The sequence below is a fragment of the Staurois parvus genome, unplaced genomic scaffold (assembly GCF_062004578.1).
Source record: "Staurois parvus isolate SC_StPar_1 unplaced genomic scaffold, SC_StPar_1.0 ptg000027l, whole genome shotgun sequence".
Taxonomy (NCBI): Eukaryota; Metazoa; Chordata; class Amphibia; order Anura; family Ranidae; genus Staurois; species Staurois parvus.
The window spans coordinates 6,184,271-6,197,602 of NW_028317823.1; the positions used below are offsets into that span (position 1 = coordinate 6,184,271).

A 13,332-nucleotide genomic window follows, 5' to 3' on the forward strand; every position below is an offset into this window, starting at 1 on the left:
ACTAAAGGGCCTTTAGTAAAGGCAAATAGTCTGTTCAGTAGAAGAGAATTCTGCCCTAGCTTTGTGACGTCCATCACCCAGTCATGTGCAAACAAAATACTGTTTGTTTGGTTGTTTTTATACTGGTGATAAAACATAGGAACAGAGGTAGTGCTCAGGTTTTATGTTGTGCTCAAGATATATGGAAGGCTATCCTTAAATGTTTAATGATAATTCAACACAATGAGCCAACTTATTCATTTGTTACAGCATTCAGTGATAGAAAAGAATAGAGAAGGTGTAGCCAGTACTCATTAGAATTGGTTCTTGATGTCAAGTGCCTCTTTACAAAAACTTAAAGTAGAATATCATGCAAAACCTGACAACTTTTAAAAATGATCCCCCCCCCTACTAACACTTATTCTGACTTCCCTGTGTAAGCAGTGGTGTATTTATTTTTCGTGCTGCCCTAGGCAATACAAACATTGGCTCCCCACCCTCCCCACAGAGAGACCCTGACACCAACCAACACCCCCCTCCTCCACGAAGAGAGCCTGACATTGACCAACGATACCCCAGCCCCACCAGAGAGAGCCTTCCACTACCCCCCCCCCTGGAAATCCCCGGGAACAAGAGTCAGGCTCTGCATACACCATCAAGCAGCCCACAGCCTCTGATCAGATCCCACCTGGTCCCTATGCTGCGTGTGTCCCTTCTTCCATCCCTTCTTTCGGGGGGCAGCTCTGCCCCTCTGTAAAATGTTGCTGCCCCCCTGAAAAATGTTGCAGCTCCCCTGAAAAATGCCGCCCTAGGCAAATGCCTTGTTTGCCTTGTGGTAAATACACCCCTGTGGGTAAGAAGGATCTGCACATACTTACCTATTTTCAGACCGTTGCAATCTGGTCACGTCATCTCCTCTGTGCCAGCCAGCTCTGGCTGAATGGGAGAGGAGAGAACACGCCTAAAATGACTAGTAATGCCAGGGAACATGACGTCCTCCATGGGCTTCAATGGCCCATACATTATTGGCACTCCCTCCTCTCCCCTGCAGCAACACTGACAAGAGCAGCCTGAACATAATTATATCTTTCTTACACAGGTTAGGTAGCATAGGTGTTAGGAGTTTTAGCTTTAGTTAGCTTGAAGCTGGAATTCCACTTAAAATAGTAAGAAGGGTATAGACAGGGGCGGACTGACCATTTGAAAACTCTGGCACTGCCCGAGGGCCCGGGGTCAGTAGGGGGCCCCATGAGATGCCCCTGGTACCTTTTTCATAGACTTTTTTGAGTTTGGGCAAGGACACAGGGTCCCCATGATCCCCTATTGCCCGGGGGCCCCATGAGTTGTCAGTCCACCCCTGGTAGGGGGCCCCATGAGATGCCCCTGGTACCTTTTTCATAGGCTTTTTTGAGTTTGGGCAAGGACACAGGGGCCCCATGATCCCCTATTGCCCAGGGGCCCCATGAGTTGTCAGTCCGCCCCTGGGTATAGACCAGTTTGTATGGTAATTTTCCTTGCACATAACTGGGTATTCTTTGCAGAATTAATTTTTCACCGCATTTACTAAGCTATGGGTAAATGAATTGCAAATGGAGGAATTGCTTGCAAAGTGAACAGCGTATTTGCCTTTAATAAATCAGCCCCTGTGCGCCATGTTTCTGCTTACAAAAGTTAATAAATACACACAAACTACTGTAACTGTAAAAGGCTATCACTTTAGAATTTCAGCAGATACATTTCTTTTATTCATCTCTACATTTCTTCAATTTATTATAGCTCCAATGGAAAATCTGTAACGTGGGCACAAAATGAGAAGAGCACTCGGGGTCAGCATCTTTGGCAGCGTCTTTCTGTTCATGTCAAGAAAAAGGATAGTACAAATCAGACAGCCGTTATTAAGCCCTTCTCTAAGAGCAGCACTGAGAACAGATACATCAGCACGTCCTTCCCAGACTCCAGTTCCAAAATGCTCTATGATGTTTCTGAGGCCGAAGAGCATTATCCGGTTCAGTACCGACCACAAACTCCTTCTCCAATCAGTACTGTAAGTCAGAGGGCTGCTTCGGTAGCTCGGACAGATGATGACATCCCTTCATTTCACTCAGACACTGCCCAACGAAGCGGCTCTTCTCAAGGATCCCTGATGGACCAAATCAGCAATGTTGTGACCAGATTCACGGCCAACATCAGTGAGCTAAACTCCATGATGCTGACGGCAAACACACAAGGAGCCATGGTGCCCACCCCTCTATGTTCTTCCTACCTGATTCCAAGAGAGATCCAACTTCCCACCGCTATGACCACCTTTGCAGAGATCCAGCCAGCCCCTGCTATTGAATTTAACGGTGGGTCACTTTCTGCCAGAAAGTCATCTTCTGACAGCGTCAAAGATAGTGCTCCAGAAGCACCTGTATTAAAGCAAGATGTTGAGGAGTTGGTAGCTTTAACACCTCCTTCTCCTTTTAGAGACTCCATCGACTCAGACAGCACCTCCCCTAGCTCCCCGGTATCAGAGTCTGCTCTCTGTACACCATCCTCTCCCAAATACGACAATATAATTTTGAGAGATTACTCTCAAAGTTCCTCCTCTTTGTGAATGTAAACCAAGCTAATTGGATATCAGCAATGACAATACACGTACATATAGGGGGAGGGTGGCACACATCTCCTTTGCACAGACGTATACACGCCCCTAGGTCGGCGACTGATGCGTGACAAATCCTTCCTTTAAGGTAGCATCAGACTGAGAGTTCCATTGTTCCAATAAGAGCAGTTGTTACATTAGTGGCCTTAACTATGGTCTTTCAAGAAACACTGCTTATATTTGAGGGCTGTCGAGGAGTCAACCGTAGGTGTAGGAGTCTATTTTAAGTGCTTTGATTTAATTTAAAGTGGGCTGTTTTGACAAATATTTGTGAACAGAGTGGATTGTAATCAACTGTAAAATATATTGTCTTGTTTTGCTTTTGATTCTTTTCCCAGAAGTGAAAGTTTTGTCAAGAATAGAAGACCAAACATGAATGTACGTTTTCTAAAACACAAAAAAAAGACAAAAAATGGGACCAAAATGGCAGACAAATTTTTCTATGAAGAAGCTGTAACATAAAAAAGTCTCACTTCAAATAAACTCAAATGAAAGATCTTAATCTCACTATGTATCAGATCTGTGATACGAAACCATAGCTACTTTGTGACTGCAGTAAATGACTGTAAAACACAGGGCACAACATGCAACCTTGTTGATTATTTTTTCCTCTTTTTTTGGTAATTATTCATTAACTTTCAACCAGTTTTAAAAATAGAAAAAAAATCACGGGACTGGAATTTAATAGCAATTGAATATATTGTCTATTTCACCGTGTTGCCGAAAATACTAAAGTAGCAAAAAAATATTTTTTGGAGTACTGTTTTTGTAAATTCCCTCATAAGGGCAAGTTGTTTTGGTGAATATAATATTTATAGCGAAATTGTTTATTTATGGTGTTACTGCATCCCTATGTGTTGAATGCCTTTTTTTTCTTTTTTTTTCCTTTCTTTTTAAATCTAATATTTTATTTTATAAAAAAAATTGTGTTTTACTGCTTTTTGCATGTAACAAAAACAAAAATTATAATAATAAAATAGAAGCAAGGTACTAATAGTGTAGAATTGAATAAACTGTGTCAATGCCTTTTGAGTGAGTAAATTTAGTGTAAGCAGTTAGCCATGCTTTTTATTGGACATGGCTGTTTGTATATTGTTTCAACCTTTGAACTGTGATGGAATTGGGGTTTTAAAGCAATACATAGTAAAGACTAATTTTTATTTTTTTCCTTAAAAAATGGAAGCTTGTGTTGTTACAAAACACCTAAAACTGATGTTTCTTCTTTAACCACTGCTCCAGGCAGCTATATAAACCCACTCTTTGGTCCAGATATGAGTCAATTCAAAGAACAAATAAAGTGTATGTATATTCAAAACATTTTTTGGAGTAGGGAAAGGTTAAAATATCAGTTTAGGTTGGCATCCCATTGCAAATGCAATGTAATGTGAGGGGTCATTTTGTAGACAGCACACAGGTGTCCCCATTGGAAGATTTGTCCTGGGGACAACTATAACATTTCCCAACAATTGACTGCGATCAACTGGACAAATTGGAAGTGGGAATCTACCCAGCGTGGATACAAACAGCCAGAAAAATCTGACAATTCTAATTTTTTTCCCACTCTAACTAAAACTAGAAAAAATATTTGATTGTACATACCCTTTAATATAATTCCCACTCTAATACTAGAACAAATATTTGATTGTACATACACTTTAATATATAAGGGACATTCCAAAGGTAATGCAAAACTGGGCTTTCTTAACTTACATAGGTCATTCATATTTCACATATGGGTAGAGTCACTCTTCTTCTTGTTCTTTTTCCTTGCAGGTAAATATTGGATTCCAAGCAGAAGCAGCAAGCTCTCATTGAGGTCTTGATGGAGGGAGGGGTGCAGGCTGTCCAACAACCACAGAAGGCTACAGAATGTTTGCCAAGATGACACCATTGACAAGATTATGTCATGTCATTGGTGACTTTTGTCAATGGTGTCATCTCCATAAACGTTCTGTAGCTTTCTGTGGATATTGGTCAGCCTGCGCCTCTCCTTTGTCAAGAACTTAAAGTGTTACTAAACCCACAACAGTAAAGTCACTCTGTATATGCAATAAAGCATGCTTGATATACTCACTGTGGAACCTAAGGGGTTAATCCTTTGCATTGTTTAAAAATGCTGTTTGATCCTGACTTCTCTGATCCTCCCCTTCTTCCAGTTTCCCCCTCATCTCCTCATAAAGACATATCCTGTGGAGCCACTCTGCACATGCTCAGTTTGGTATGTATTGCTAGAGAGGTTTTTTTTTCTTGGGAGAGTGTATGTGATCAGCACAGGGCCAATCAGCACTGTCCAGACAGAGGGTCAGGGGTTCTGCATCCTCCTAGAGCAGAAAGAAAACTCCTCCTACAAGCTTTAACTAGTGCTCTGCTGAACACTAATAGAAGTAACAAGACTGCTCTAACTGCTGATGAGAAAAGGTATTTAGCAGTTTATATTTACTATAATAATTACATTTCCATGTTCTGTGTACTGTGGGAGACCAGATAGAGTGAATACAGGGTCCTGGGTTTAGTAACACTTTAATGACAGCACATTGCTTCTGCTTGGAATTAATTTACCTGCAATAAAAAAAAGAAGAGTTACCATAGAGTACAGGTGTCAAACACAAGGCCGCGGGTTAAATATGGCCCTCCAGGCCATTTCATGTGGCCCTTGCACCTCTCCTGCAGGTACCCCCTTGTCTCCACCCCCACCTTGTCTCAGCAGTCAGCAGCAGAGAGGAGAATAGAATTCTTTTACCAAATCCTGCACCTCTCAGTGCAGCTGCAGCACCCCCTCATCTCTGCCTCCCCTGGTCTCAGCATTCAGCAGACTCTGGTAACTGACTCCATTCCTCCTCTGGTCCTCCTCCAGACCCGGCACTTTCTGCTTTCCAGCTCTGGACATCTAGTCTTACAGATACAACCGCCCTTTTGAGGGCAACAATAATGCTGAGACGGCCCCCGATGAAATGGAGTTTGACACCCCTGTATAGAGGAAGAGTGACTCTACCAACATGTGAAATTTGAATGACCTATGTAAGTTAATGAAAAAATGTATGCTCACTTTTGCATTACATTTGGTACATCTCTTATATTTTAAACACTTTAAGAGATAATTACTTGAAATATATGTAATATTACTCTGCCGTACTGCTTTAGAAAATCAAAGGTTCTGCACTGTAGACCAGCTAGATTCTATTGTATTACGCAGGGAGAGGTATATAAGCCGTTTTTACTAAGGGCTGTGTCAAAGCTCATTGGTGTCCGCTGAGCATCCTAGAGACAGGGAGGTGAAACACATAGGTGGCATAGCTGAATATTGTTCTCCCCCCATCCCCTTCCCCAGTGTGGCAGGAGTTAGTGAATCATAAGCGTGGCTGAATAGAATCACCGATAGTTTGTCAGAGAAAGGAGTTCACATTTATGTATTCTGGCTGTGAATTCACCTGCTTGGCTGGAGTTCTCATTTCATTTTAGTAAGGATGTAGTATAAATTTCCTATAGTTTCAGAGCAAATGACCTAGTCTAATATAAAATAACAAATATATTGAAATATATATTTCCAAAAAGTTATAATTACTTCCTGTCAACTATCCTCAGGTGCCAAATAAAAAATACAAAAGAAAGAAATATAAGATGGTGGTAAGCGGTATTAAAGGAAAACTCCAGTCAGGAAGAAAAAGTCTGTATAATGTCAGGAGGTTTGAAAGTGGTTGGGTCCAAAGGTTAGTGGAACTACAGTGTGTACAACAGCTGGTTTGTTTTAACAGAATGATGTTACATATTTATTTATTTCAGGTACTTATATAGCGCCGTCAATTTACGCAGCGCTTTACATATATATTGTACATTCACATCAGTCCCTAACCCTCAAGGGGCGTACAATCTAAGGTCCCTAACTCACATTCATACATACGCATACTAGGGACAATTTAGACAGGAGCCAATTAATGTACCAGCATGTCTTTGGAGTGTGGGAGGAAACTGGAGTAAACCCATGCAGGCACAGGGAGAACATGCAAACTCCAGGAAGGTGGTGCCATGGTTGGGATTCAAACCAACGACCCTAGTGCTGTGGAAATGCTAACCATTTAGCCACTGTGCTGCCCTAAGCTTCTATTCCTCCTACAGATCCCAAACTTTGCATGGTCAGCTTATCTTGCAGAACCTCACACCCCTCTGTAAAAAAAAAAAAAGTACAACTAAATAAAAAAAAAAAAGAAATGCTCACCTTACAACCCAGCTTCCAACATGTTTGCCTAGGCAAGGGTGACATCACTGAAAGTCCTTCCAGGTTCCTGGTAAGTTGAGGATCCCAAAATGTGCAAGAAAACACTTTTTCGCAGTGCGGAAATAACGTTTTGTGATATTTGGGCTCCCAGGAGAAGACCCAGCGATGTCACCCTCACCTACAGAAAATGGCCAGAAGGCGGGATGCAAGGTTTGTAACTTTTACTATTCTTTTAAGTTTTTTTTTAATCCAAATTGGGCTCATTCAGATGAGCGCTGAGACCTATCCTCCATGCAGAGCTGCTTTTGGCCAAGTCCGCATTTACCCCAGAAGTAGACACAGAGACAGCACGGCCATAGTCACGTGCAGGGGTGGACTGACCATTTGGAAACTCGGGCACTGCCCGAGGGCCCAGGGTCAGTAAGGGGCCCCATGAGATGCCCCTGGTACCTTTTTCATAGGCTTTTTTCTGTTTGGGCCCCATGATCCCCTATTGCCCGGGGGCCCCATGAGTTGTCAGTCCGCCCCTGGTCGCGTGTTAAAATTTGACATGCAGGCAGGAGAAGGTGCACAGATTCGGATGCAGAGAAGATCTGTGCAATCAGATCTGTCAAATTTTGACATGCAGTAAAGAACAAAAGAAAAGAGCGTACCAACCTTGCGCATTACCTCAGTAAACAGTTCATATATTTATTAATAAATTATACTCACAAGAGTAGCAGGAAAAAAGGCATATAATATCCATAGCCAACACAGGGTTAAAAGTCATGTGCAAGTTCCATCCGGAAGGGAAATAAACTCTAGGTCAAGTTAACGCGTTTCGAAGGGTGATCCCTTCTTTCTCAGAGCTGGATTGTTGATAGAAATATTCAATTTGGATTCAGTTCCTATTCATAGGAAGCATTCAGGCACTATGGGGTTTATTTACTAAAGCTGGAGAGTCCAAAATCAGACTCCCTTCTGCATAGAAAACAATCAGCTTCTAACCTCAGCTTGTTCAATGAAGCTTTGGCAATGAAACCTGGAAGCTGATTGGTTTCTATGCAGAAGGGAGTCTGATTTTGCACTCTCCAGCTTTAGTAAATAAACCCCGTGTCCGTGTTTCTGTCAGTTTTGCAGGAGGTGGTGGATGTGTGTCGATTGAAATTTTGACATGTCGCTGTATCCAAACAGCTGCTGCAGCTCTAAGGTGGATGCATACCCAGGAAAAAAGTAGCTGAGCTCAAAGTACAGGTCTCAGCGTCCGTCTGAGTGAGCCCTTTAACTTTTACATAAAGGGGTCTACAAGGTATGCAGACCTTGGGGGTGATTTACTGAAACTGGAGAGTGCAAAATCTGGTGCGGCTCTGCATAGAAACCAATCAGCTTCCAGATTTTAGTCCTCATGCACACGGGATGTTTTGATAACGCTGGTAACATTAGCTGTGTAAACTCACATCAGCTTTTTTAGCATTTTTGCAGTAGCGTTTATCAGCATTTTGCTGCGTTTTCCCACATTTTTCCATGTTTGTGCTTTGTAGCATTTTTTTTTACGAGAAAAAAAATTATGTTTTTGGTTAAAAAAAAGTCAGAAAACGCAGGTTTGCGGCGTTTTACCACGTTTGTGCTTTTTAGCTTTTTTTTTACCAGAAAATAAACTGTTTTCTGGCATTAGAGAGTTTTTACAGCTAAAAAACTCCTCTAACAACCCATTAGTCCTGGGTTTTTTTTCAGTCAAAAAACATCCCAGCCAGAAAACGATGTGTGCATGAATAGGATAGCATGCTGGAGGGTTTACTGGCTGTAGAAAAAAACATCAAAAGCCAAAAACAGCCGCTGTAAAAGTGTGCATGAGGATATACCCTAGGTTCACATCTGTGCAGGTGGTGCCGCTGCGGATCCGCACGAAAATCCGTGCAGCCGCACCACCCGCACAGAGAATTGCGGACCCGCGGGCAGGTGCCGTTAGTTTTAATGGCTTGCCACCCGCACTGGAAAATGCAACCGTACTGGGAACCGAGGTTCCCATGAGGGCTGCGTTTTCCAAAGAAGTGTAGAGGCTTCTTTCCCTGCGTGTCACAGGCACGGGAGTCTATTCAAATGAGTGGGTTCTCGTGCCCATGCAAAACGTGGCCCGCACGGCTGTATAGATGTGAACCGATGGTCTTAGTCAAAGCTTATTTGAACAAGCTGAAGTTAAAAGCTGATTGGAATCTCCCTCCTTGGATTTTGATACAACGTCCAATTTAATAAGATGATCATATATTTAAAGCCCATATTGAATTTTCAATTTAGATCAGTCAAATACATTCCAGTTGCATCATAATAATGTGGGCAGCACAGTGGCTAAATGGTGAGCACTTCAGCCTGGCAGTACTAGGGTCGCTGGTTCGAATCCCAACCACGGGACCACCTGCCTGGAGCTTGCATGTTCTCCCTGTGACTGCGTGGGTTTCCTCTGGGTGCTCCGGTTTCCTCCCACACATTTCAAAAACATGCTGGTAGGTTAATTGGCTCCTGTCTTAATTGGTATATGTATGAATGTGAGTTAGGGACTTTAGTTTGTATGCCTCTTGAGGGTTAGAGATTGATGTTAATGTACAATATATGTACATAAAGTGCTATATATATAAGTACCTGAAATAAATAATAAAGGTCTTACATAGCATTTGTTTTAGAAAGCAGACACAGCCAGAGTAGAAAAGCCTGACCTTTGCCAGCCTGCTGCAAAAAGGAACTGGAAGCAATTGTTTCTCCGTTGAGGTCAGACATGTCCCCTGCTGATTATCACCAGTCCAATAAACCGGCGCTAGATATTTGTAAAACCTAAAAATTCCCCTAAAGTAGGTACTTCAGGGGAATTTTTAGGTTTGACAATGTCTTGCACCGGTTTACTGAACTGTGGATAATTGTAAAAACATTGGGGTGTTAATTTACCAGCAGCTGGGGAATTTTTATGGCATTTATGCTGAGCGGGTACTGAGCAATTTGTCCCCTGCTGAGTCAGACCTGTAGCTCTAAAAGCAGAAAATCTTGTGCTTCCCTATGATTGGAGAGTTCTGCCTCTCACTCCACAAGGGGTTTGTCAGACCTCAGCAGAAAGATCACTGCTTACATACAGAGAGCAAAGGTCCTTCTCTGCAGCTGGCTGGCAGTGGACAGGCATTTATTTATTTTATTTATTTATTACAGGTACTTATATAGGACCGTCAGTTTACAGCTGTGTTCAAAATAATAGCAGTGTGTTGAAAAAAAAGAATAAAGTTCAAAATCCTTCTAATAGCTGTTATTTCCATACACACAAATGCATTGGGAACACTACACATTCTATTCCAAATCAAAACATGAAGAAAAATAGATCAAATTTGTGTTGTTCCTCTAAAAAAATTGAAGAAAAGTGAATATTAGACTGTTCAAAAAAATAGCAGTGTTTGTATTCTTCTTTACAAACTCAAACATTCACTATATAAACTGAAAATTTTTTGAAGATTTTGCTTTCCTTTAAATGACTTAATGAATATTTGGTTGTAGTCGCACTGTTTCTGAGAACTGCTGTACATCTGTGTTGCATGGAGTCAACCAACTTCTGGCCCCTGTGAACAGGTATTCCAGCCCAGGATGATTGGACTACATTCCACAGTTCTTCTCTATTTCTTGGTTTTGCCTCAGAAACTGCATTTTTGATGTCACCCCACAAGTTTTCTATTGGATTAAGATCCGGGGATTGGGCTGGCCACTCCATAACGTCAATCTTGTTGGTCTGGAACCAAGATGTTGCACGTTTACTGGTGTGTTTGGGGTCGTTGTCTTGTTGGAACACCCATTTCAAGGGCATTTCCTCTTCAGCATAAGGCAGCATGACCTCTTCAAGTATTCTGATGTATTCAAACTGATCCATGATCCCTGGTATGCAATAAATAGGCCCAACACCGTAGTATGAGAAACACCCCCATATCATGATGCTTGCGCAACCATGCTTCACTGTCTTCACAGTGTACTATGGCTTGAATTCAGTGTTTGGGGGTCGTCTGACAAACTGTCTCCGGCCACTAGACCCAAAAAGAACAATCTTACTTTCATCAGTCCACAAAATGTTGCGCCATTTCTCTTTAGGCCAATCAATGTTCTCTTTGGCAAATTGTAACCTCTTCAGCACATGTCTTTTTTCAACAGTGGGACTTTGCGGGGGCTTCTTGCAGATAGCTTGGCTTCACATAGGCGTCTTCTAATTGTAACAGTACTCACAGGGAACTTTACACCTTCTTTCATCTTCCTGGAGCTGATTGTTGGCTGAGTCCTTGCCATTTTGGCTATTCTTCTATCCATTCGAATGGTAGTTTTTCACTTTCTTCCACGTCTTTCAGGTTTTGGTTGCCATTTTAAAGCATTTGCGATGATTTTAGCTGAGCAGCCTATCATTTTCTGCACTTCTTTATATGTTTTCCCCTCTCCAATCAACTATTTAATCGAGGTACGCTGTTCTTCTGAACAATGTCTGGAACGACCCATTTTCCTCAGAATTTCAGAGAGAAATGCACTGTAACCAGCATGTACAACATTTGCTGCCTTCCTTCCTTAAATAAGGGCAATAATTGCCACCTGTTTTTCAAAGAATGAATGACCTCACTAATAGAACTCCACACTGCTATTACTTTGAACATGCCCCTTTCAATTAGTGATTCAATTACACAGAATCAGCAGCATGCATGTCATGACTGTGGGGTCTGTTGGATTTATATTACTCTACTACACCTGCTAGTAAATTATTTGCCATGTAGAAATATCATTTCTACCAAAAACAGTGATTGATCCGGTTAGTGATGTCTGACTGCTATTATTTTGAACACAACTGTATATTGTACATTCACATCAGTCAGTCATTCTACTTAGGTTGTGGCTACTTTGTAATAAAAACAAACTGTAAGGCTCACACTTTTAGTTTTGCTGCACCTGGAGTGCATTCACTGATTATAACAAATTTGTGGGGGTTTTAAAAAAATGTTTTCCTGGAGTTCTCCTTTAAATTTTGGATGCAGGTGAAGTGTAATGGAACCAGCCTTATAAGTCAGTCTGAAAAAAAAACCTTGGAAACTGAACTGGAAATTCAATTATGCATATAATTAACAGAGACAAAAAATATATATATATATATCTCTAAGCACATTCTTTCCCTAAAGTGTACCCGTCGTCCATAGAAACAAACTGGCTGCATCTGCTATATGTAGATTAAGGTCACAATTTGAAATATAGCTTACCGTGTATATAGATTTTATCATACATTCCAAAAACATATAGAATAATGCAGCATATATATTGTATATTACTAAAACAAAATCAGACTGTACTGTAATCTATTATCTTGTACATGTTTACTATTTTGTATATAAAAGAAATCATTTTCATAAACAATGTTTTAGGAATTTTACCATGTTTTTAACTTCTGATTTTTCTTATTTTTAACCCATCAATTAAAAAAAAGACATAAAAAATAAAGAAAAAAACCCAAAATGAAATAAAAAATAAATGTAATATTTTATATCCTTTAAGGTATTTTTAGATGCTTTGGATGGGCTTGAAATAATGGCGAGGATTAATACATTCAGATGGGTCAGGAAAAATGGCAGATGTTGTTAACCCTTGAAGCAGATCTTGCACTAAAATACAAGGTCTGCTTGTTACATCAGGCCTTCACCCTCATGCCAACACACGTACCAACATTATACTTGTACAAAAAAAATTTATGGAGAAAAGTTTGAAAATATACTTACCTTATGCCAGGCTTCCGCACTGGTGTCACTATTCTTCCAACGGGGTCCTGGGAATGCTAATGATGCCACATCTCACGAGAAGACCCTCCAACACTGTGCAGGAGGAAAGTAAGGTTATTTTTTATAACTTTTATTATATTTTTGTTGTGTGTTTTTATAGTGAGGCATTTTTGTATAGCTGGACTTGTTGTAATAAGCGGACCTTGCTATATAGTGTAAAATTTACTATAAGGCTATGAACTTTAACATTTTTGGTAGCAGATGAAGAGGACCATGGTACTCAGGTGGGGAGATCTTACTGTATACAAACTTGATAAATACAATTGAGTGGGTGTTTAATCCAACTGGCATCAAAACAATGCTGAAATATCAACTTTGTGTAAATGAATCCAGTATGCCAGCAATGCACATTTTCTATGGTAATCAGGTAGTATATGAATTAACAAACACTTGGAAGCAGCAAGGGACATCAGTCTCATAAATCTTTTAGCGTTCTTGAAACCTTCCGGCTGACTGGTTTGGAAAAATAGTATTCATAAAGAGAATAATTTAGGTTGGGTCTATAAAATGCAGCCTTAGTGAATGTCCTTTCAAAAGATCTATTCAAGTGTGATTGCCCGATGGACTTCCAGGATAATAGCAATAATTATTCATTATACAGTAAAGTATTACAATGGGGATTTTTTTACCTTTTTTTCCAACATATTCAGAGAAAAACTGTCCAATGAGTTATATTACTTGCTTCATTA

At 40.7% G+C, this 13,332-nt stretch overlaps 1 protein-coding gene across 5 annotated transcripts in view; it reads left to right on the forward strand.

Annotated features, from left to right (window-relative positions):
- GRM5 (glutamate metabotropic receptor 5) overlaps positions 1-12,240 on the forward strand; it is a 546,141-nt gene extending 533,901 nt beyond the window's left edge. For 4 of the 5 annotated variants that reach the window (XM_089656651.1, XM_089656647.1, XM_089656644.1 and 1 more), the window contains one exon: positions 1,756-12,240. In XM_089656651.1, the coding sequence (XP_089512777.1) occupies positions 1,756-2,575 (820 nt within the window). In that variant the 3' untranslated portion in view covers positions 2,576-12,240. The remainder of the gene's footprint in view (positions 1-1,755) is intronic. The other variant, XM_089656668.1, reaches the window with a different exon arrangement.
- The last annotated feature ends 1,092 nt before the right edge of the window (positions 12,241-13,332 follow it).